This window comes from Pseudophryne corroboree, chromosome 6 (genome assembly GCF_028390025.1).
Source record: "Pseudophryne corroboree isolate aPseCor3 chromosome 6, aPseCor3.hap2, whole genome shotgun sequence".
Taxonomy (NCBI): domain Eukaryota; kingdom Metazoa; phylum Chordata; class Amphibia; order Anura; family Myobatrachidae; genus Pseudophryne; species Pseudophryne corroboree.
The window spans coordinates 429,929,342-429,954,586 of NC_086449.1; the positions used below are offsets into that span (position 1 = coordinate 429,929,342).

Genomic DNA, 25,245 nt, shown 5'->3' on the forward strand with positions numbered 1-25,245 from the left:
AAAGGTAGAGGCCACGGCTCTTCCGTGAGCATCTCTTGAAGTTCCGGGTACCAAGTCCTCCTTGGCCAATCCGGAGCCACGAGTATTGTTCTTACTCCCCGTAGCCGTATAATTCTCAGTACCTTTGGTATGAGCGGCAGAGGAGGAAACACATACACGGACTGGTACACCCACGGTGTTACCAGAGCGTCCACAGCTATTGCCTGAGGGTCTCTTGACCTGGCGCAATATCTGTCCAGTTTCTTGTTGAGGCGAGATGCCATCATGTCCACCTTTGGTTTTTCCCAACGGTTCACAATCATGTGGAAGACTTCTGGATGAAGTCCCCACTCTCCCGGGTGAAGATCGTGCCTGCTGAGGAAGTCTGCTTCCCAGTTGTCCACTCCCGGAATGAACACTGCTGACAGTGCTATGACATGATTTTCCGCCCAGCGAAGAATCCTTGCAGCTTCCGTCATTGCTCTTCTGCTTCTCGTGCCGCCTTGTCTGTTTACGTGGGCGACTGCCGTGATGTTGTCCGACTGGATCAACACCGGCTGACCCTGAAGCAGCGGTTTTGCCAGGCTTAGAGCATTGTAGATCGCTCTTAGCTCCAGTATATTTATGTGAAGAGACGTCTCCAGGTTTGACCACACGGCCTGGAAGTTTCTTCCCTGTGTGACTGCTCCCCAGCCTCGTAGGCTGGCATCCGTAGTCACCAGGACCCAGTCCTGTATGCCGAATCTGCGGCCCTCTAACAGATGGGCACTCTGCAACCACCACAGAAGAGACACCCTTGTTCTTGGTGACAGTGTTATCCGCTGATGCATGTGCAGATGCGATCCGGACCATTTGTCCAGTAGATCCCACTGAAATATTCGTGCGTGGAATCTGCCGAATGGAATTGCTTCGTAAGAAGCCACCATCTTTCCCAGGACTCTTGTGCATTGATGTACTGACACATTTCCTGGTTTTAGGAGGTTCCTGACAAGTTCGGATAACTCCCTGGCTTTCTCCTCCGGGAGAAACACCTTTTTCTGAACAGTGTCCAGAATCATTCCCAGGAACAGCAGACGTGTCGTCGGGGTCAATTGAGATTTTGGAAGATTCAGAATCCACCCGTGTTGTTGAAGCACTACTTGGGTTAGTGCTACTCCGACTTCCAGCTGTTCTCTGGACCTTGCCCTTATCAGGAGATCGTCCAAGTAAGGGATAATTAATACGCCTTTTCTTCGTAGAAGAACCATCATTTTGGCCATTACCTTGGTAAAGACCCGAGGTGCCGTGGACAAACCAAACGGCAGCGTTTGAAACTGATAATGACAGTTTTGTATCACGAACCTGAGATACCCTTGGTGTGAAGGGTAAATTGGGACATGCAGATAAGCATCTTTTATGTCCAGGGACACCATGAAGTCCCCTTCTTCCAGATTCGCTATCACTGCTCTGAGTGACTCCATCTTGAACTTGAATTTCTGTATGTACAGGTTCAAGGATTTCAGATTTAGAATAGGTCTTACCGAACCGTCCGGCTTCGGTACCACAAATAGTGTGGAATAATACCCCTCTCCCTGTTGTAGGAGGGGTACCTTGACTATCACCTGCTGAGAATACAGCTTGTGAATGGCTTCCAATACCGTCGCCCTTTCTGAGGGAGACGTTGGTAAAGCAGACTTTAGGAACCGGCGAGGGGGAGACTTTTCGAATTCCAACTTGTAACCCTGAGATACTACTTGCAGGATCCAAGGGTCCACCTGTGAGCGAGCCCACTGTGTGCTGAAAGTCTTTAGTCGACCCCCCACCGCCCCCGAGTCCGCTTGTACAGCCCCAGCGTCATGCTGAGGGCTTTGCAGAAACCGGGGAGGGCTTCTGTTCCTGGGAAGGAGCTGCTTGCTGCCCTCTCTTAGCCTTTCCTCTGCCTCGGGGCAGATATGACTGTCCTTTTGCCCGCTTGTTCTTATAGGACCGAAAGGACTGCGGCTGAAAAGACGGTGTCTTTTTCTGTTGGGAGGGGGTCTGAGGTAAAAAGGTGGATTTCCCGGCAGTTGCCGTGGCCACCAGATCTGATAGACCGACGCCAAACAATTCCTCCCCTTTATACGGCAATACTTCCATATGCCGTTTGGAATCCGCATCACCTGACCACTGTCGCGTCCATAAACTTCTTCTGGCAGATATGGACATCGCACTTACTCTCGATGCCAGAGTGCAAATATCCCTCTGAGCATCTCGCATATAAAGAAAAGCATCCTTTAATTGCTCTAAAGTCAATAAAATACTGTCCCTATCCAGGGTATCAATATTTTCAGTCAGGGAATCCGACCACACCACCCCAGCACTGCACATCCAGGCTGAGGCTATTGCTGGTCGCAGTATAACACCAGTATGTGTGTATATACTCTTCAGGGTAGTTTCCAGCCTCCTATCTGCTGGATCCTTGAGGGCGGCCGTATCAGGAGACGGCAACGCCACTTGTTTTGATAAGCGTGTGAGCGCCTTATCCACCCTAGGGGGTGTTTCCCAGCGCGCCCTAACCTCTGGTGGGAAGGGGTATAGTGCCAATAACTTCTTAGAAATTAGCAGTTTTCTATCTGGGTTAACCCACGCTTCATCACACACGTCATTCAATTCCTCTGATTCTGGAAATAGTACAGGTAGTTTTTTCACACCCCACATAATACCCCTTTTTGAGGTACCTGCAGTATCAGAGATATGCAAAGCCTCTTTCATTGCCGTGATCATATAACGTGTGGCCCTATTGGAAAATACGTTTGTTTCTTCACCGTCGACACTAGATTCATCTGTGTCGGTACCTGTGTCGACTGACTGAGGTAAGGGACGTTTTACAACCCCTGACGGTGCCTGAGACGCCTGGGCAGGTACGAACTGGTTTTCCGGCCGTCTCATGTCGTCAACTGACTTTTGCAGCGTGCTAACATTATCACGTAATTCCATAATTAAAGCCAACCATTCCGGTGTCGACTCCCTAGGGGGTGACATCACCATTACCGGCAATTGCTCCGCCTCCACACCAACATCGTCCTCATACATGTCGACACACACGTACCGACACACAGCAGACACACAGGGAATGCTCTTATCGAAGACAGGACCCCACTAGCCCTTTGGGGAGACAGAGGGAGAGTTTGCCAGCACACACCCAAGCGCTATAATATATATGGTAACAACCTTATATAAAAGTGTTGTTCCTTATAGCAGCTTAAATATATCAAAATATCGCCAAAAGGTGCCCCCCCTCTCTGTTTTACCCTGTTTCTGTAGTGCAGTGCAGGGGAGAGTCCTGGGAGCCTTCCTCACAGCGGAGCTGAGCAGGAAAATGGCGCCGTGTGCTGAGGAGAATAAGCCCCGCCCCATTTTCGGCTGGCTTTTCTCCCGGAGTTTTAGCTATATGGCATGGGTTAAATACATACATATAGCCTCAATGGCTATATGTGATGTATTCTTTTGCCCTAAAGGTATTAAATATTGCTGCCCAGGGCGCCCCCAGCAGCGCCATGCACCCTCCGTGACCGTTTGGTGTGAAGTGTGTGACAACAATGGCGCACAGCTGCAGTGCTGTGCGCTACCTTCATGAAGACTGAAGAGCCTTCTGCCGCCTGATTCCGGACCTTCAATCTTCAGCATCTGTAAGGGGGGTCGGCGGCGCGGCTCCGGGACGAACCCCAGGGTGAGACCTGTGTTCCGACTCCCTCTGGAGCTATGTGTCCAGTAGCCTAAGACTCCAATCCATCCTGCACGCAGGTGAGTTGAAATTCTCTCCCCTAAGTCCCTCGATGCAGTGAGCCTGTTGCCAGCAGGACTCACTGAAAATAAAAAAAACCTAAAAACTTTTTCTAAGCAGCTCTTTAGGAGAGCCACCTAGATTGCACCCTGCTCGGACGGGCACAAAAACCTAACTGAGGCTTGGAGGAGGGTCATAGGGGGAGGAGCCAGTACACACCATGTGATCCTAAAAGCTTACTTTTTTGTGCCCTGTCTCCTGCGGAGCCGCTATTCCCCATGGTCCTGACGGAGTCCCCAGCATCCACTAGGACGTCAGAGAAAAGGGCTTTTACAGGATAAAGCCGCCAATTCCGACACGCGCCTGGCCCAGGCCAGGGCCAACAGCATGACCACTTTCCATGTGAGATATTTTAACTCCACAGATTTAAGTGGTTCAAACCAATGTGACTTTTGGAACCCAAAAACTACATTGAGATCCCAAAGTGCCACTGGAGGCACAAAAGGAGGCTGTATATGCAGTACCCCTTTTACAAATGTCTGAACTTCAGGGACTGAAGCTAGTTCTTTTTGGAAGAAAATTGACAGAGCCGAAATTTGAACCTTAATGGACCCCAATTTCAGGCCCATAGACACTCCTGTTTGCAGGAAATGTAGGAATCGACCCAGTTGAATTTCCTCCGTCGGGCCTTACTGGCCTCGCACCACGCAACATATTTTCGCCAAATGCGGTGATAATGTTTTGCGGTTACATCCTTCCTGGCTTTGATCAGGATAGGGATGACTTCATCCGGAATGCCTTTTTTCCTTCAGGATCCGGCGTTCAACCGCCATGCCGTCAAACGCAGCCGCGGTAAGTCTTGGAACAGACAGGGTCCTTGCTGGAGCAGGTCCCTTCTTAGGAGGTAGAGGCCACGGATCCTCCGTGAGCATCTCTTGAAGTTCCGGTTACCAAGTCCTTCTTGGCCAGTCCGGAGCCACTAGTATTGTTCTGACCACGTAGCTGCTCGGCAAAGTTGTAATGCCGAGACCCCTCGGGCAGCCGCCCAAGATGAGCCCACCTTCCTTGTGGAGTGGGCATTTACAGATTTAGGCTGTGGCAGGCCTGCCACAGAATGTGCAAGTTGGATTGTGCTACAGATCCAACGAGCAATCGTCTGCTTAGACGCAGGAGCACCCATCTTATTGGGTGCATACAGGATAAACAACGAGTCAGATTTTCTGACTCCAGCCGTCCTGGAAACATATATTTTCAGGGCCCTGACAACATCCAGCAACTTGGAATCCTCCAAGTTGCTAGTAGCCGCAGGCACCACAATAGGTTGGTTCAAGTGAAAAGCCGAAACCACCTTAGGGAGAAAATGAGGACGTGTCCGCAGTTCTGCCCTGTCCGAATGGAAAATCAGATATGGGCTTTTGTAAGATAAAGCCGCCAATTCGGATACTCTCCTGGCTGAAGCCAGGGCCAGTAGCATGGTTACTTTCCATGTAAGATACTTCAAATCTACCGATTTGAGAGGCTCAAACCAATGGGATTTGAGAAAATCCAAAACTACGTTTAGATCCCACGGTGCCACTGGAGGCACAATCGGGGGCTGTATATGTAGTACACCTTTTATAAAAGTCTGAACTTCAGGCACTGAAGCCAATTCTTTCTGGAAGAAAATCGATAAGGCCGAAATTTGAACCTTAATAGACCCCAATTTGAGGCCCATAGACAATCCTGCCTGCAGGAAATGTAGGAATCGACCCAATTGAAATTCTTCCGTTGGGGCCTTCTTGGCCTCACACCACGCAACATATTTTCTCCAAATGCGGTGATAATGTTGTGCGGTCACTTCCTTCCTGGCTTTAATCAAGGTAGGAATAACTTCCTCTGGAATGCCCTTTTCTTTTAGAATCCGGCGTTCAACCGCCATGCCGTCAAACGCAGTCGCGGTAAGTCTTGGAACATACAAGGTCCCTGCTGAAGCAGATCCCTTCTTAAAGGTAGAGGCCCCGGCTCTACCGTGAGCATCTCTTGAAGTTCCGGGTACCAAGTCCTCCTTGGCCAATCCGGAGCCACGAGTATTGTTCTTACTCCCCGTAGCCGTATAATTCTCAGTACCTTTGGTATGAGCGGCAGAGGAGGAAACACATACACGGACTGGTACACCCACGGTGTTACCAGAGCGTCCACAGCTATTGCCTGAGGGTCTCTTGACCTGGCGCAATATCTGTCCAGTTTCTTGTTGAGGCGAGATGCCATCATGTCCACCTTTGGTTTTTCCCAACGGTTCACAATCATGTGGAAGACTTCTGGATGAAGTCCCCACTCTCCCGGGTGAAGATCGTGTCTGCTGAGGAAGTCTGCTTCCCAGTTGTCCACTCCCGGAATGAACACTGCCGACAGTGCTATGACATGATTTTCCGCCCAGCGAAGAATCCTTGCAGCTTCTGTCATTGCTCTTCTGCTTCTCGTGCCGCCTTGTCTGTTTACGTGGGCGACTGCCGTGATGTTGTCCGACTGGATCAACACCGGCTGACCCTGAAGCAGCGGTTTTGCCAGGCTTAGAGCATTGTAGATCGCTCTTAGCTCCAGTATATTTATGTGAAGAGACGTCTCCAGGTTTGACCACACGCCCTGGAAGTTTCTTCCCTGTGTGACTGTTCCCCAGCCTCGTAGGCTGGCATCCGTAGTCACCAGGACCCAGTCCTGTATGCCGAATCTGCGGCCCTCTAACAGATGGGCACTCTGCAACCACCACAGAAGAGACACCCTTGTTCTTGGTGACAGTGTTATCCGCTGATGCATGTGCAGATGCGATCCGGACCATTTGTCCAGTAGATCCCACTGAAATATTCGTGCGTGGAATCTGCCGAATGGAATTGCTTCGTAAGAAGCCACCATCTTTCCCAGGACTCTTGTGCATTGATGTACTGACACATTTCCTGGTTTTAGGAGGTTCCTGACAAGTTCGGATAACTCCCTTGCTTTCTCCTCCGGGAGAAACACCTTTTTCTGAACAGTGTCCAGAATCATTCCCAGGAACAGCAGACGTGTCGTCGGGGTCAATTGAGATTTTGGAAGATTCAGAATCCACCCGTGTTGTTGAAGCACTACTTGGGTTAGTGCTACTCCGACTTCCAGCTGTTCTCTGGACCTTGCCCTTATCAGGAGATCGTCCAAGTAAGGGATAATTAATACGCCTTTTCTTCGTAGAAGAACCATCATTTCGGCCATTACCTTGGTAAAGACCCGAGGTGCCGTGGACAAACCAAACGGCAGCGTTTGAAACTGATAATGACAGTTTTGTATCACGAACCTGAGATACCCTTGGTGTGAAGGGTAAATTGGGACATGCAGATAAGCATCTTTTATGTCCAGGGACACCATGAAGTCCCCTTCTTCCAGATTCGCTATCACTGCTCTGAGTGACTCCATCTTGAACTTGAATTTCTGTATGTACAGGTTCAAGGATTTCAGATTTAGAATAGGTCTTACCGAACCGTCCGGCTTCGGTACCACAAATAGTGTGGAATAATACCCCTCTCCCTGTTGTAGGAGGGGTACCTTGACTATCACCTGCTGAGAATACAGCTTGTGAATGGCTTCCAATACAGTCGCCCTTCCTGAGGGAGACGTTGGTAAAGCAGACTTTAGGAACCGGCGAGGGGGAGAATTTTCGAATTCCAACTTGTAACCCTGAGATACTACTTGCAGGATCCAAGGGTCCACCTGTGAGCGAGCCCACTGTGTGCTGAAAATCTTTAGTCGACCCCCCACCGCCCCTGAGTCCGCTTGTACAGCCCCAGCGTCATGCTGAGGGCTTTGCAGAAACCGGGGAGGGCTTCTGTTCTTGGGAAGGAGCTGCTTGCTGCCCTCTCTTACCCTTTCCTCTGCCTCGGGGCAGATATGACTGTCCTTTTGCCCGCTTGTTCTTATAGGACCGAAAGGACTGCGGCTGAAAAGACGGTGTCTTTCTGTTGGGAGGGGGTCTGAGGTAAAAAGGTGGATTTCCCGGCAGTTGCCGTGGCCACCAGATCTGATAGACCGACGCCAAACAATTCCTCCCCTTTATACGGCAATATTTCCATATGCCGTTTGGAATCCGCATCACCTGACCACTGTCGCGTCCATAAACTTCTTCTGGCAGATATGGACATCGCACTTACTCTCGATGGCAGAGTGCAAATATCCCTCTGAGCATCTCGCATATAAAGAAAAGCATCCTTTAATTGCTCTAAAGTCAATAAAATACTGTCCCTATCCAGGGTATCAATATTTTCAGTCAGGGAATCCGACCACACCACCCCAGCACTGCACATCCAGGCTGAGGCTATTGCTGGTCGCAGTATAACACCAGTATGTGTGTATATACTCTTCAGGGTAGTTTCCAGCCTCCTATCTGCTGGATCCTTGAGGGCGGCCGTATCAGGAGACGGCAACGCCACTTGTTTTGATAAGCGTGTGAGCGCCTTATCCACCCTAGGGGGTGTTTCCCAGCGCGCCCTAACCTCTGGTGGGAAGGGGTATAGTGCCAATAACTTCTTAGAAATTAGCAGTTTTCTATCTGGGTTAACCCACGCTTCATCACACACGTCATTCAATTCCTCAGATTCTGGAAATACTACAGGTAGTTTTTTTCACACCCCAAATAATACCCCTTTTTGAGGTACCTGCAGTATCAGAGATATGCAAAGCCTCTTTCATTGCCGTGATCATATAATGTGTGGCCCTATTGGAAAATACGTTTGTTTCTTCACCGTCGACACTAGATTCATCTGTGTCGGTACCTGTGTCGACTGACTGAGGTAAGGGACGTTTTACAGCCCCTGACGGTGCCTGAGACGCCTGGGCAGGTACTAACTGGTTTTCCGGCCGTCTCATGTCGTCAACTGACTTTTGCAGCGTGCTAACATTATCACGTAATTCCATAATTAAAGCCATCCATTCCGATGTCGACTCCCTAGGGGGTGACATCACCATTACCGGCAATTGCTCCGCCTCCACACCAACATCGTCCTCATACATGTCGACACACACGTACCGACACACAGCAGACACACAGGGAATGCTCTTATCGAAGACAGGACCCCACTAGCCCTTTGGGGAGACAGAGGGAGAGTTTGCCAGCACACACCCAAGCGCTATAATATATATGGTAACAACCTTATATAAGTGTTGTTCCTTATAGCAGCTTAAATATATCAAAATATCGCCAAAAGGTGCCCCCCCTCTCTGTTTTACCCTGTTTCTGTAGTGCAGTGCAGGGGAGAGTCCTGGGAGCCTTCCTCACAGCGGAGCCGAGCAGGAAAATGGCGCCGTGTGCTGAGGAGAATAAGCCCCGCCCCCTTTTCGGCGGGCTTTTCTCCCGGAGTTTTAGCTATATGGCATGGGTTAAATACATACATATAGCCTCAATGGCTATATGTGATGTATTCTTTTGCCCTAAAGGTATTAAATATTGCTGCCCAGGGCGCCCCCAGCAGCGCCCTGCACCCTCCGTGACCGTTTGGTGTGAAGTGTGTGACAACAATGGCGCACAGCTGCAGTGCTGTGCGCTACCTCATGAAGACTGAAAAGTCTTCTGCCGCCGGTTTCTGGACCTCTTCACTTTTCGGCATCTGCAAGGGGGCCGGCGGCGCGGCTCCGGGACGAACCCCAGGGTGAGACCTGTGTTCCGACTCCCTCTGGAGCTATGTGTCCAGTAGCCTAAGACTCCAATCCATCCTGCACGCAGGTGAGTTGAAATTCTCTCCCCTAAGTCCCTCGATGCAGTGAGCCTGTTGCCAGCAGGACTCACTGAAAATAAAAAAACCTAAAAACTTTTTCTAAGCATCTCTTTAGGAGAGCCACCTAGATTGCACCCTGCTCGGACGGGCACAAAAACCTAACTGAGGCTTGGAGGAGGGTCATAGGGGGAGGAGCCAGTACACACCATGTGATCCTAAAAGCTTACTTTTTTGTGCCCCGTCTCCTGCGGAGCCGCTATTCCCCATGGTCCTGACGGAGTCCCCAGCATCCACTAGGACGTCAGAGAAAATAAGAATTTACTTACCGATAATTCTATTTCTCGTAGTCCGTAGTGGATGCTGGGGACTCCGTCAGGACCATGGGGAATAGCGGGCTCCGCAGGAGACAGGGCACATCTAAATAAAGCTTTTAGGATCACATGGTGCGTACTGGCTCCTCCCCCTATGACCCTCCTCCAAGCCTCAGTTAGGTACTGTGCCCGGACGAGCGTACACAATAAGGAAGGATCTTGAATCCCGGGTAAGACTCATACCAGCCACACCGTAGAACTTGTGATCTGAACCCAGTTAACAGTATGATAACAAAAAACGAAGTAGCCTCTGAAAAGATGGCTCACAACAATAGTAATAACCCGATTTTTGTAACAATAACTATGTACAAGCATTGCAGACAATCCGCACTTGGGATGGGCGCCCAGCATCCACTACGGACTACGAGAAATAGAATTATCGGTAAGTAAATTCTTATTTTCTCTAACGTCCTAGTGGATGCTGGGGACTCCGTCAGGACCATGGGGATTATACCAAAGCTCCCAAACGGGCGGGAGAGTGCGGATGACTCTGCAGCACCGAATGAGAGAACTCCAGGTCCTCCTTAGCCAGAGTATCAAATTTGTAAAAATTTTACAAACGTGTTCTCCCCTGACCACGTAGCTGCTCGGCAAAGTTGTAATGCCGAGACCCCTCGGGCAGCCGCCCAAGATGAGCCCACTTTCCTTGTGGAGTGGGCCTTTACGGATTTAGGCTGTGGCAGGCCTGCCACAGAATGTGCAAGCTGGATTGTGCTACAGATCCAACGTGCAATCGTCTGTTTAGACGCAGGAGCACCCATCTTGTTGGGTGCATACAATATAAACAATGAGTCAGATTTTCTGACTTCAGCTGTCCTTGAAATATATATTTTTAATGCTCTGACAACGTCCAGTAACTTGGAGTCCTCCAAGTCGCTAGTAGCCGCAGGCACCACAATAGGCTGGTTCAAGTGAAAAGCCGAAACCACCTTAGGGAGAAAATGAGGACGTGTCCGCAGTTCTGCCCTGTCCGAATGGAAAAACAGATATGGGCTTTTGTACGATAAAGCCGCCAACTCTGAAACTCTCCTGGCTGAAGCCAGGGCCAATAGCATGGTTACCTTCCATGTAAGGTATTTTAAATCTACCGATTTTAGAGGCTCAAACCAATGAGATTTGAGAAAATTCAAAACTATATTCAAATCCCACGGTGCCACTGGAGGCACCATTGGGGGTTGTATATGTAGTACACCCTTGACAAAAGTTTGTACTTCAGGCACTGACGCCAATTCCTTCTGGAAGAAGATTGATACGGCCGAAATTTGAACTTTAATGGACCCCAATTTTAGGCCCATAGACAATCCTGCTTGCAGGAAATGTAAGAATCGACCCAATTGAAATTCTTCCGTTGGGGCCTTCTTGGCCTCACACCACGCAACATATTTTCGCCAAATGCGGTGATAATGTTGTACAGTCACTTCCTTTCTAGCCTTAATCAAGGTAGGAATAACTTCCTCTGGAATGCCCTTTTCTTTTAGAATCCGGCGTTCAACGCCATGCCGTCAAACGCAGACGCGGTAAGTCTTGGAACATACAAGGTGCCTGCTGAAGCAGATCCCGTCTTAGAGGTAGAGGCCACGGATCCTCCGTGAGCATCTCTTGAAGTTCCGGATACCAAGTTCTTCTTGGCCAGTCCGGAGCCACTAGTATTGTTCTTACTCCCCTTTTTCGTATAATTCTCAGTACCTTTGGTATGAGAGGCAGAGGAGGGAACACATACACTGACTGGTACACCCACGGTGTTATCAGAGCGTCCACAGCTATTGCCTGAGGGTCTCTTGACCTGGCGCAATATCTGTCCAATTTTTTGTTGAGGCGAGACGCCATCATGTCCACCTTTGGTTTTTCCCAACGGTTCACAATCATGTGGAAAACTTCTGGATGAAGTCCCCACTCTCCCGGGTGAAGGTCGTGTCTGCTGAGGAAGTCTGCTTCCCAGTTGTCCACTCCCGGAATGAACACTGCTGACAGTGCTATGACATGATTTTCCGCCCAGCGTAGAATCCTTGCAGCTTCTGTCATTGCTCTTCTGCTTCTCGTGCCGCCTTGTCGGTTTACGTGGGCGACTGCCGTGATGTTGTCCGACTGGATCAACACCGGCTGACCCTGAAGCAGCGGTTTTGCCAGGCTTAGAGCATTGTAGATCGCTCTTAGCTCCAGTATATTTATGTGAAGGGACGTCTCCAGGTTTGACCACACGCCCTGGAAGTTTCTTCCCTGTGTGACTGCTCCCCAGCCTCGTAAGCTGGCATCCGTAGTCACCAGGACCCAGTCCTGTATGCCGAATCTGCGGCCCTCTAACAGATGGGCACTCTGCAACCACCACAGGAGAGACACCCTTGTTCTTGGTGACAGTGTTATCCGCTGATGCATGTGCAGATGCGATCCGGACCATTTGTCCAGCAGATCCCACTGAAATGTCCGTGCGTGGAATCTGCCGAATGGAATTGCTTCGTAAGAAGCCACCATCTTTCCCAGGACTCTTGTGCATTGATGTACTGACACAGTTCCTGGTTTTAGGAGGTTCCTGACCAGTTCGGATAACTCCCTTGCTTTCTCCTCCGGGAGAAACACCTTTTTCTGAACCGTGTCCAGAATCATTCCCAGGAACAGCAGACGTGTTGTCGGGGTCAATTGAGATTTTGGAAGATTCAGAATCCACCCGTGTTGCTGAAGCACTACCTGGGTTAGTGCTACACCGACTTCCAGCTGTTCTCTGGACTTTGCCCTTATCAGGAGATCGTCCAAGTAAGGGATAATTAATACGCCTTTTCTTCGTAGAAGAACCATCATTTCGGTCATTACCTTGGTAAAGACCCGAGGAGCCGTGGACAAACCAAACGGCAGCGTTTGAAACTGATAATGACAGTCTTGTATCACGAACCTGAGATACCCTTGGTGTGAAGGGTAAATTGGGACATGCAGATAAGCATCTTTTATGTCCAGGGACACCATGAAGTCCCCTTCTTCCAGATTCGCTATCACTGCTCTGAGTGACTCCATCTTGAACTTGAATTTCTGTATGTACAGGTTCAAGGATTTTAGGTTTAGAATAGGTCTTACCGAACCGTCCGGCTTCGGTACCACAAATAGTGTGGAATAATACCCCTTTCCCTGTTGTAGGAGGGGTACCTTGACTATCACCTGCTGAGAATACAGCTTGTGAATGGCTTCCAATACCGACGTCCTTTCTGAGGGAGACGTTGGTAAAGCAGACTTTAGGAACCGGCGAGGGGGAGACTTTTCGAATTCCAACATGTAACCCTGAGATACTATCTGCAGGATCCACGGGTCCACCTGTGAGCGAGCCCACTGATTGCTGAAAATCTTGAGTCGACCCCCCACCGCTCCTGAGTCCGCTTGTAAAGCCCCAGCGTCATGCTGATGGCTTTGTAGAACCCAGGGCGGGCTTCTGGTCCTGGGCAGGGGCTGCTTGCTGCCCTCTCTTACCCTTTCCTCTGCCTCGCGGCAGATAAGACTGTCCTTTTGCTCGCTTGTTTTTATAGGAGTGAAAGGACTGCGGCTGAAAAGACGGTGTCTTTTTCTGTTGGGAGGGGGTCTGAGGTAAAAAGGTGGATTTGCCGGCAGTTGCCGTGGCCACCAGGTCCGTAAGACCGACCCCAAATAATTCCTCTCCTTTATATGGCAATACTTTTGGAATCCGCATCACCTGACCACTGTCGCGTCCATAAACTTCTTCTGGCAGATATGGACATCGCACTTACTCTGGATGCTAGATCACAAATATCCCTCTGAGCATCTCGCATATAAAGAAACGCATCCTTTAATTGCTCTAGAGTCAATAAAATACTGTCCCTATCCAGGGTATCAATATTTTCAGTCAGGGAATCCAACCACACTACCCCAGCACTGCACATCCAGGCTGAGGCTATTGCCGGTCGCAGTATAACACCAGTATGCGTGTATATACTCTTCAGGGTAGTTTCCAGCCTCCTATCTGCTGGATCCTTGAGGGCGGCCGTATCAGGAGACGGCAACGCCACTTGTTTTGATAAACGTGTGAGCGCCTTATCCACCCTAGGGGGTGTTTCCCAGCGCGCCCTAACCTCTGGTGGGAAAGGGTATAATGCCAATAACTTCTTGGAAATTAGCAGTTTTCTATCTGGGTTAACCCACGCTTCATCACACACGTCATTCAATTCCTCTGATTCTGGAAAAGCTACAGGTAGTTTTTTCACCCCCCACAGGTAGTTTTTTCACCCCCCACCCCTTTTTGAGGTACCAGCAGTATCAGAGATCTGCAAAGCCTCCTTCATTGCCGTGATCATATAACGTGTGGCCCTATTGGAAAATACGTTTGTTTCTTCACCGTCGACACTAGATTCATCTGTGTCGGTACCCGTGTCGACTGACTGAGGTAAGGGACGTTTTACAGCCCCTGACGGTGTCTGAGACGCCTGAGCCGGTACTAACTGGTTTTCCGGCCGTCTCATTTCGTCAACTGACTTTTGTAATGTGCTAACATTATCACGTAATTCCATAACTAAAGCCATCCATTCCGGTGTCGACTCCCTAGGGGGTGACATCACCATTACCGGCAATTGCTCTGCCTCCACACCAACATCGTCCTCATACATGTCGACACACACGTACCGACACACAGCAGCCACACAGGGAATGCTCTAATCGAAGACAGGACCCTCTTAGCCCTTTGGGGAGACAGAGGGAGAGTTTGCCAGCACACACCAAAAGCGCTATAAATGTATATAAACAACCCTAGAAGGTGTTGTTTTTGTTATAAGCGCTTTTAATATATAAATATCGCCAAATTATGCCCCCCTTCTCTTTGTTACCCTGTTTCTGTAGTGCAGTGCAGGGGAGAGTCCTGGGAGCCTTCCTCACCAGCGGAGCTGAGCAGGAAAATGGCGCTGAGTGCTGAGGAGAATAAGCTCCGCCCTTTTTTCGGCGGGCTTTTCTCCCGGTTTTTAAGACAACTGGCCTGGGTTAAATACATACATATAGCCTTAATGGCTATATGTGATGTATTTTTCGCCACTCAAGGTATTTAATATTGCTGCCCAGGGCGCCCCCAGCAGCGCCCTGCACCCTCCGTGACTGATCAGTGAGACGTGTAGCAACAATGGTGCACAGCTGCAGTGCTGTGCGCTACCTTCATGAAGACTGAGGAGTCTTCTGCCGCCTGCTTTCCGGACCTCCGATCTTCAGCATCTGTAAGGGGGGGTCGGCGGCGCGGCTCCGGGACGAACCCCAGGATGACCTGTGTTCCGACTCCCTCTGGAGCTATGTGTCCAGTAGCCTAAGACTCCAATCCATCCTGCACGCAGGTGAGTTGGAAATCTCTCCCCTAAGTCCCTCGATGCAGTGATCCTGTTGCCAGCAGGACTCACTGAAAATAAAAAAACCTAAAAACTTTTTCTAAGCAGCTCTTTAGGAGAGCCACCTAGATTGCACCCTTCTCGGACGGGCACAAAAACCTAACTGAGGCTTGGAGGAGGGTCATAGGGGGAGGAGCCAGTACGCACCATGTGATCCTAAAAGCTTTATTTAGATGTGCCCTGTCTCCTGCGGAGCCCGCTATTCCCCATGGTCCTGACGGAGTCCCCAGCATCCACTAGGACGTTAGAGAAATAGACATTACATTTACTCTAGAGCCCAGCAGGGTAATGTCTCTCTGGGCATCTCTCATATATAGGACAGCGTCTTTTATATGCCCCAGGGTCAGTAATATAGAATCCTTATCCAAGGTATCAAGTTCCTCGGTATCTGTCCATGCTGCTACAGCACTAAACATCCAGGCTGACGCAATTGCCGGCCTTAGCAGGGTACCTGAATGTGTATAAATGGACTTCAGGACACCTTCCTGCTTTCTATCCGCAGGATCTTTTAGGGCGGCCGTATCCTGTGACGGCAGGGCTACCTTCTTAGATAAGCGTATCAAGGCTTTGTCTACCCTAGGGGAGGATTCCCAGCGTAACCTGTCCGTTGGCGGGAAAGGATACGCCATAAGCAACAGTTTGGAAATCTGCATTTTCCTATATGGGGATTCCCAAGCTTTTTCACATAACTCATTTAACTCATGTGAAGGGGGAATGGTCAGCTCATGCCTTTTTTCCCCAAACATATAAACCCTCTTGTCAGGGACCGGGTTTTCCTCTGAGATGTGCAATACATCCTTCATTGCTATAATCATGTAGCGGATGGCTTTAGCCATTTTAGGCTGCAACTTTGCATCATCACCATCGACACTGGAGTCAGAATCCGTGTTGATATCTGTGTCAACAATTTGGGATAGTGGGCGCTTCTGAGACCCTGACGGCCTCTGCGCTGTAGGATCAGGCATGGGTTGAGACCCTGACTGTCCCAAGGCTTCAGCTTTATCCAACCTTTTATGCAAGTAAATAAACATTATCATTTAAAACCTTCCACATATCCATCCAATCAGGTGTCAGCGCCGTCGGCGGAGACACCTCATTAATTTGCTCCCGCTCTGCTTCCACATAGCCTTCCTCGTCAAACATGTCGACACACGCGTACCGACACCACACACACACAGGGGATGCTCTTTTTGAAGACAGTTCCCCCACAAGGCCCTTTGGAGAGACAGAGAGAGAGAGTATGCCAGCACACACCCCAGCGCTATATGACCCAGGAATTACACAGTAACTTAGTGTTTACCCAGTAGCTGCTGTATATACTGATTTTGCACTAAATTTATGTGCCCCCCCCTCTCTTTTTACCCTCTTTCTACCGTGATTCTGCAGGGGAGAGCCTGGGGAGCTTCCTCTCAGCTGAGCTGTGGAGAGAAAATGGCGCTGGCGAGTGCTGAGGAAGAAGCCCCGCCCGCTCAGCGGCAGGGTTCTGTCCCGCGATTTTGTGTAAAATAATGGCGGGGGCTCGTGCATATATACAGTGCCTAGCTGTATATATGCCCACTTTGCCAAGAGGTACCCAATTGCTGCCCAGCCCACCCCCCCTGCACCCTACTGTGACCGGAATGTGTGGGTTTAATGTGGGAGCAATGGCGCACAGCTGCAGTGCTGTGCGCTACCTCATATGAAGACTGGAGTCTTCTGCCGCCGCTTTTGAAGTCTTCTTGCTTCTGGCTCTACGAGGGGGACGGCGGCGCGGCTCCGGGATCGGACGACCAAGGGTGCATTCCTGTGTTCGATCCCTCTGGAGCTAATGGTGTCCAGTAGCCTAAGAAGCAAGACCTATCCGCAGTTAGTAGGGCTGCTTCTCTCCCCTCAGTCCCAAGTAGCAGAGAGTCTGTTGCCAGCAGAAGCTCTCTGAAAATAAAAAACCTAACAAAATACTTCCTTTCTAGCAAGCTCAGGAGAGCTCACTAAGGTGCACCCATCTCGTCCGGGCACAGATTCTAACTGAGGTCTGGAGGAGGGACATAGAGGGAGGAGCCAGAGCACACCAGTAGTCCTAATTCTTTCTTAGAGTGCCCTGTCTCCTGCGGAGCCCGTCTATTCCCCATGGTCCTTACGGAGTCCCCAGCATCCACTAGGACGTTAGAGAAAAGCTAGTGCAACTCGCAAGGTGTTATGCCATTTGCGATCCTGATTCGATCCCGATGTGCGGTCCCGCCAGGTCGGTATCGCAAGAAAAGATAGACTGTGCAGGCAAGTCAATCCTTGCTAGATCGGTGTACTATCTAGTTCATCTCACATGTCAATTAAATCTCACATAAGCCAAAATCGTAAGCACACATAGGGGTCGATTCAATTCAGCAACAGTTGAATAGCGCTAGAAATTAGCTCCCAACGCTATTCAATTCAGCTAAAGTTAAGTCGGAGAATGCCCGTTCTCACGGACTTAACAGGTTGTTTTGTCGGGAGAACGAGCATTCTCCGACTTAACTACCTGCGGCGATGCCGATTCCCGACAGAATCAGCCTTGCACCGTCCGCGCAGCAGCTCTTTTGTTGGTTTTCTTCTCACCCCCGAGGCTGAGAGAAGAATTCCCGACAATTGAGGGTAACTAGTCGCTGTATTGAATAGCACCGGGAGCTAATTCCCGGCACTATTCAACTGTTGCTGAATTGAATCGACCCCATAGTCCATATCTCAAGAAAAGTAGTCAAAATCGGTGGTGCTGGGATCCAGGGAGTTCAGGGGAAATCGCAAAGTGAAAATCAGGCATAGCAAGGATATCACCGTGTGTACACACCATCACAGTGATTGACTGTGGACTGTTGAAATCTCTTGTTAATCCTATGCAACCTCTATAGCACCGATATTGCCTTTAATTTAAAAAAGTTTCCTGCTGATCAACAAAAGCCGTAATCAACTTAGCAAGCAGTATAGATGATATACAATACTTTTAATCAGAAGATCCAGTAATAGTTCAGTAACAGTTGCAAATACGATACGATAAGTGCTTATGAAATATTAGACATTACATAGAATTATTTGTTGTCAGTGAATATTTTAGTAATACAAGTGTGCAGGAAAATTAAGTTATCTGGAAAAAAAAAATTTGCAGCCAAAAATAAACAATGAAATGAGTACAAAACCTGGTTGCAAACATGGAATATTTAAAACCAGACTTTTTTTTTGTTATTTTTTTTTTAATAAACGGGATGTATCTATCCCAAAATGATAAACAGCTGAATGATCTATAGAGCATGATATAGGTCCCAGTATTCAGAGGAGTGTAACGCCAATTACACTGGTGAGGAATTCCTCACATCACACTGTAGGAGATAGGCTCATTACATCTCAGGACCGACTGAGGGATAAATAATCCCTCCTCGTGACCCTCTGACAGCAACTCCACCCAGACTTGGCAAATAAGAGGGACTGGAGCAGCCAGCGCCCATCGCAGATATGAGGAGCAGCGGCAGGCACACTCACAGGACGCGGGCCAGCAGCAGGAAACTGCGACCTGTAGGCTACACACATTATGCTCGCACATGCCCGATGTGCCCAATGCACAACCATGCCGCGTATACAGCAGATGCTATCAACACTCCCCAACCACTGTCCCTCCCGTGTATGATCTGTGCCCAGTCCCACTGTGCAGGGGGTAGCCGGGAGCTGCACGGCGCAGAACCCCCAACATGCCCCCTTCCAGCAGGTACAAGGTGCTCCGCTCCTGCACTTAACCTTCCCCAGTCACTTGTCTTGAAATCACCTCTCTCATGCATTACCTCTGACTAGCGCATGTTGCAGCTGCTGGAACGGGTCATGCCGGAGGGTCTGCATGTGGCCTATGCCGGTGTCACGTTCCCTCAGTGGGGACAGAGAAGATGCAGTGCCGGGAGTGCAGCACGTGTGTACCTGTTGCGGGGGAGCCCCATGGCACGCCGGAGACAGGTAACCCGCAGGCACACAGGCCTAGCTCCGCTTCTACTCACCCACTCCAGCAACTTGATGAAACCCAGGGGCTCCTTAAGCGGGGAGAAGTTAAGCTGCAGGCCCGACATTTTCTGCAATGACAGAGAACAGGCTAATGAGGGGACGGGCTGCGGGAATGGCGATCACCCCGGGACAGGAACGGGTTGGACGGCCGCCTTCAATACCTGAGTCAGCCGGTTCATTTCCTACGTCTGCGATCAGTGCTCACTCAGCGCCGCCCCTGGGTGGGAAGTCCACACAGCTCCTGCTACAACCACCCCCAAAAAGGGAGGTAAATGCGAAGTGATCCGCCTACTGGTGGCGGAAGGACACACAGCGCCTGCGCTGGCTGCTTCAATCTGATAGCACGGGTACTACCTCATAGTAATAGTTCGCTGTGTATAAACAGTACGTCATGGGTCTTCAACCTGCGACCCTCCAGCTGCTGTGGAACTACACATCCCAGCATGCCCTGCCTCAGTTTTAGCATACCTTAATAGCAAAACTGTGGCAGGGCATGCTGGGATGTGTAGTTTCACAGCAGCTGGAGGGCCACAGGATGAAGACCCATGCAGTACGTGATCCCGTTACTGCGGGTCAATTACTAGTGTCTTCTACAACGTATACAGCCAGCGGAGGCGATAAGGCAGGTCGCTTGACCCAAACTGCCATCCCCTGACCCAGGGGCGGAACTACTGGCGGGGCAGGCAGTGCAGTGCACTGGGGCCCCGCCGCACTAAAGGGCCCACAGCCGCCGGCCGGCATTTAGAACAGATTAACATGCGGACGAACGTCCGCATGTCAATCTGCGGTCTCCTCTCCCGCATCGCGCGTCTCTCCTGTGTCCCTCCTGGCTCTCCTCCGGCCGATCTAAGGAAGCATGTGCCGTTCGTGAGCTCTGATTGGCTCACGAACGGCACTTCCTTCATTAGACCGGCCGGGGGGAGAGCCAGGAGGGACACAGGAGAGACGCGCGATGCGCTCGTGTCCCTCCAACACATAGAGAGGGGAGGGGGGGGCCGGGGGAGCAGGCACTGCGGCATATACCTGGCACTGGGGACATATACCTGGCACTGGGGGGGCATATACCCGGCACTGAGGGCATGTACCTGGCACTGGGGGGGCATATACCTGGCACTGGGGGCATGTACCTGGCACTTGGGGCATATGCCTGGCACTGGGGGGGGCATATACCTGGCACTGGGGGGGAGGCATATACCCAGCACTGGAGGCATATACCTGGCACTGGGGGGGAAGCAGGCACTGGGGGGGAATATCTGGCACTGGGGGCATATACCCGGCATTGGGGGGGCATATACCCGGCACTGGGGGCATATACCTGGCACTGGGGGGGGGGGGGAGCAGGCACTGGGGGGGAATATCTGGCACTGGGGGCATATACCTGGCACTGGGAGCATATAACTGGCACTGGGGGGGCATGTACCTGGCACTGGGGGCATATACCTGGCACTGGGGGGGAATATCTGGCACTGTGGGAGAATATCTGGCACTGGGGGGGCATATACCCGGCACTGGGGGCATATACCCGGCACTGGGAACATATACCTGGCACTGGGGGGGAATATCTGGCACTAGGGGCATATACCTGGCACTGGGAGCATATAACTGGCACTGGGGGGGCATGTACCTGGCACTGGGGGCATATACCTGGCACTGGGGGCATATACCTGGCACTGGGGGGGAATATCTGGCACTGTGGGAGAATATCTGGCACTGGGGGGGCATATACCCGGCACTGGGGGCATATACCCGGCACTGGGAACATATACCTGGCACTGGGGGGGAAGCAGGCACTGGGGGGGAATATCTGGCACTGGGGGCATATACCTGGCACTGGGGGCATATAACTGGCACTGGGGGGGCATGTACCTGGCACTGGGGGCATATACCTGGCACTGGGGGCATATACCTGGCACTGGGGGGGAATATCTGGCACTGTGGGAGAATATCTGGCACTGGGTGCATATACCTGGCACTGTGGGGGAATATCTGGCACTGGGAGCATATGTGGCACTGGGAGCACGGCCCTTGCAACAAGCACTACCCACTAGCAACGAGCATGACACCCAGTGCATGAAACCCCTGGCAACGAGCATGACATCCTGGCACCGTGCATGGAACCAAGTGCATGAAACCCCTGGCAACATGCAGGTAATTTAAAAGTAATTGGAAGCCTTACTGTAGAACTTAATGTGTAATGGGCATTACGGTGTGTGGCATAATGTATCACGGACATTGCGGTGTGTGTCATAATGTTTCAGGCATTACGGTGTGTTGTATACTATATCACGGGCATTGTGGTATGTGGTATAATGTCTCAGGATCATTGTGGTGTGTGTCATACCGTGTCACAGACATTGTATGTGCTATAATGTATCAGGGGCATTGCAGTGTGTAGCATAATGTATAACGGGCAATGCGGCGCACGCATTTTTCTACCTTTGCTAGTGCCAATTACGGGGTGTATGGGGGGGGGGGGCGCCGAAGGATTTTTTGGCTTGGGGGAGAAAAATTTCTAGTTACGCCACTGGTCACAATGACTCATTGTATGTCATGCCACAGCCGCACACCAGCGCTCCCGTGACCCGCTCGTCATAAGGAACGATTCTGGCCACCCGCACACGAAGGAGGGAGGTGGGTCCGTCCCTCCCTCCCTCATATACAAACAGGTCACAGTCTCTCAGTGAAGGAGAGAGCCGTAGCAGCGCTTTGTTACTGGTGGAGGCTTCTCCACGGTAACCGGCTCTGTGAATTGCGGTAAGCAGAGAAAAGCCCTGTTTACCGCAAAACAGGGCTTTTCTCTGCTTCATGAATAGACCCCTCAGTCACAATGGTGGGCGGGACTGTAGGCATCATAGAAGCGCCAGCCCGTGGCCGTAGCAGTCATGGCCACTCCACAGGCACATACTGTACATGCTGACTGATGCTGCATTTAGATCGCAAATGCCGGATCCTACCTGGTAAGAGAAACATGTCCTTACCGGGTGGGATCCGGCATTTGCGCTCCGTTGCAGGCTTTCCAACCCGGCAATATACCGGGTCGGTTGCCATAACAACGGAGCGCGCAGCAGCGGCGGGGGTGGAGGCGGCGTCGGGAGATGAACTCATCTCCTGCGCCGCCTCTCCCTATCTTGTGAATGGGAACCGTGTCGCATCGACACGGCTCCCATTCACACCGCACCTGACCCGGTAATCAACCCGGGTAAAACCCTTCTTTTTCTCTGACGTCCTAGTGGATGCTGGGAACTCCGTAAGGACCATGGGGAATAGCGGCTCCGCAGGAGACTGGGCACAAAAGTAAAGCTTTAGGACTACCTGGTGTGCACTGGCTCCTCCCCCTATGACCCACCTCCAAGCCTCAGTTAGATTTTTGTGCCACGAACGAGAAGGGTGCACACTAGGGGCTCTCCTGAGCTGCTTAGTGAAAAGTTTAGTTTTAGGTTTGTTATTTTCAGTGAGACCTGCTGGCAACAGGCTCACTGCATCGAGGGACTAAGGGGAGAAGAAGCGAACTCACCTGCGTGCAGAGTGGATTGGGCTTCTTAGGCTACTGGACACCATTAGCTCCAGAGGGATCGAACACAGGCCCAGCCATGGAGTCCGGTCCCAGAGCCGCGCCGCCGGCCCCCTTACAGAGCCAGAAGCAAGAAGTGGTCCGGAAAAATCGGCGGCAGAAGACATCCTGTCTTCACCAAGGTAGCGCACAGCACTGCAGCTGTGCGCCATTGCTCCTCAGCACACTTCACACTTCGGTCACTGAGGGTGCAGGGCGCTAGGGGGGGCGCCCTGAGCAGCAATAAAAACACCTTGGCTGGCGAAAATACATCACATATAGCCCCCAGGGCTATATGGATGAATTTTAACCCCTGCCAGAATCCATAAAAAAGCAGGAGAAAAGTCTGCGAAAAAGGGGCGGAGCCTATCTCCTCAGCACACTGGCGCCATTTTCCCTCACAGCTCCGTTGGAGGGAAGCTCCCTGGCTCTCCCCTGCAGTCACTACACTACAGAAAGGGTTAAAAAAAGAGAGGGGTGCACTAATTAGGCGCAGTATTAACAATACAGCATCTATAAGGGGAAAAACACTTATATAAGGTTATCCCTGTATATATATAGCGCTCTGGTGTGTGCTGGCAAACTCTCCCTCTGTCTCCCCAAAGGGCTAGTGGGGTCCTGTCCTCTATCAGAGCATTCCCTGTGTGTGTGCTGTGTGTCGGTACGTTTGTGTCGACATGTATGAGGAGGAAAATGATGTGGAGGCGGAGCAAATTGCCTGTAATAGTGATGTCACCCCCTAGGGGGTCGACACCTGAGTGGATGAACTGTTGGAAGGAATTACGTGACAGTGTCAGCTCTTTACAAAAGACAGTGGTTGACATGAGACAGCCGGCTACTCAGCTTGAGCCTTTCCAGACGTCTCATAGGCCATCAGGGGCTCTAAAGCGCCCGTTACCTCAGATGGCAGATACAGACGCCGACACGGATACTGACTCCAGTGTCGACGGTGAAGAGACAAATGTGACTTCCAGTAGGGCCACACGTTACATGATTGAGGCAATGAAAAATGTTTTACACATTTCTGATAATACGAGTACCACCAAAAGGGGTATTATGTTCGGTGAGGAAAAATTACCTGTAGTTTTCCTGAATCTGGGAAATTAAATGAGGTGTGTGATGAAGCGTGGGTTTCCCCCGATAAAAACTGATAATTTCTAAAAAGTTATTGGCATTATATCCTTTCCCGCCAGAGGTTAGGGTGCTTTGGGAAACACCCCCTAGGGTGGATAAAGCGCTCACACGCTTGTCAAAACAAGGGGCTCTACCCTCTCCTGAGATGGCCGCCCTTAAGGATCCTGCTGATAGAAAGCAGGAGGGTATCCTAAAATGTATTTACACACATACTGGTGTTATACTGCGACCAGCAATCGCCTCAGCCTGGATGTGCAGTGCTGGGTTGGCGTGGTCGGATTCCCTGACTGAAAATATTGATACCCTAGATAGGGACAGTATATTATTGCCTATAGAGCATTTAAAAGATGCATTTCTATATATGGGTGATGCACAGCGGGATATTTGCCGACTGGCATCAAGAGTAAGTGCGCTGTCCATTTCTGCCAGAAGAGGGTTATGGACACGACAGTGGTCAGGTGATGCGGATTCCAAACGGCATATGGAAGTATTGCCTTATAAAGGGGAGGAGTTATTTGGGGTCGGTCTTTCAGACCTGGTGGCCACGGCAACAGCTGGGAAATCCACGTTTTTACCCCAGGCCGCCTCTCAACATAAGAAGACGCCGTATTATCAGGCGCAGTCCTTTCGTTCGCATAAGGGCAAACGGGCAAAAGGTTCCTCATTTCTGCCCCGTGACAGAGGGAGAGGAAAAAGGCTGCAGAAATCAGCCAGTTCCCAGGAACAGAAGCCCTCTCCCGCCTCTGCCAAGCCCTCAGCATGACGCTGGGGCTTTACAAGTGGACTCAGGCACGGTGGGGACCCGTCTCAAGAATTTCAGCGCGCAGTGGGCTCACTCGCAAGTAGACCCCTGGATCCTTCAGGTGGTATCTCACGGGTACAAATTGGAATTCGAGACGTCTCCCCCTCGCTGTTTCCTAAAGTCGGCTTTACCGACGTCTCCCTCCGACAGGGAGGCAGTATTGGAAGCCATTCACAAGCTGTATTCCCAGCAGGTGATAATCAAGGTACCCCTCCTGCAACAGGGAAAGGGGTATTATTCCACACTGTTGTGGTTCCGAAGCCGGAAGGCTCGGTGAGACCGATTTTAAATCTAAAATCTTTGAACACTTACATACAGAGGTTCAAATTCAAGATGGAGTCACTCAGAGCAGTGGAGTCTCTGGACATCAAGGATGCTTACCTTCATGTCCCAATTTACCCTTCTCACCAAGGGTACCTCAGGTTTGTGGTACAGAACTGTCACTATCAGTTTCAGACGCTGCCGTTTGGATGGTCCACGGCACCCCGGGTCTTTACCAAGGTAATGGCCGAAATGATGATACTCCTTCGAAGGAAGGGAGTTTTAGTTATCCCTTACTTGGACGATCTCCTGATAAGGGTAAGATCCAGGGAACAGTTGGAG

At 50.7% G+C, this 25,245-nt stretch overlaps 2 protein-coding genes across 5 annotated transcripts in view; one reads left to right on the forward strand and one right to left on the reverse strand.

Annotated features, from left to right (window-relative positions):
- Window positions 1-19,496, reverse strand: part of SYPL1 (synaptophysin like 1) — a 166,622-nt gene extending 147,126 nt beyond the window's left edge. The window contains exons 1-2 of one of the 2 annotated variants that reach the window (XM_063927046.1): window positions 19,318-19,496; window positions 19,153-19,224 (exon numbers count right to left, since the gene is read on the reverse strand). In XM_063927046.1, the coding sequence (XP_063783116.1) occupies window positions 19,153-19,224; window positions 19,318-19,335 (90 nt within the window). In that variant the 5' untranslated portion in view covers window positions 19,336-19,496. The remainder of the gene's footprint in view (window positions 1-19,152; window positions 19,225-19,317) is intronic. The other variant, XM_063927047.1, reaches the window with a different exon arrangement.
- A 165-nt stretch (window positions 19,497-19,661) lies between these two features.
- The window catches only part of LOC134932530 (putative nuclease HARBI1), a 49,838-nt gene continuing 44,254 nt past the window's right edge, over window positions 19,662-25,245 (forward strand). For 2 of the 3 annotated variants that reach the window (XR_010179385.1, XM_063927048.1), the window contains exon 1: window positions 21,035-21,304. The gene's annotated coding sequence lies outside the window, so the exon portion shown is untranslated. Of the gene's footprint in view, window positions 19,707-21,034; window positions 21,305-25,245 lie in introns of those variants that run through there. The other variant, XR_010179386.1, reaches the window with a different exon arrangement.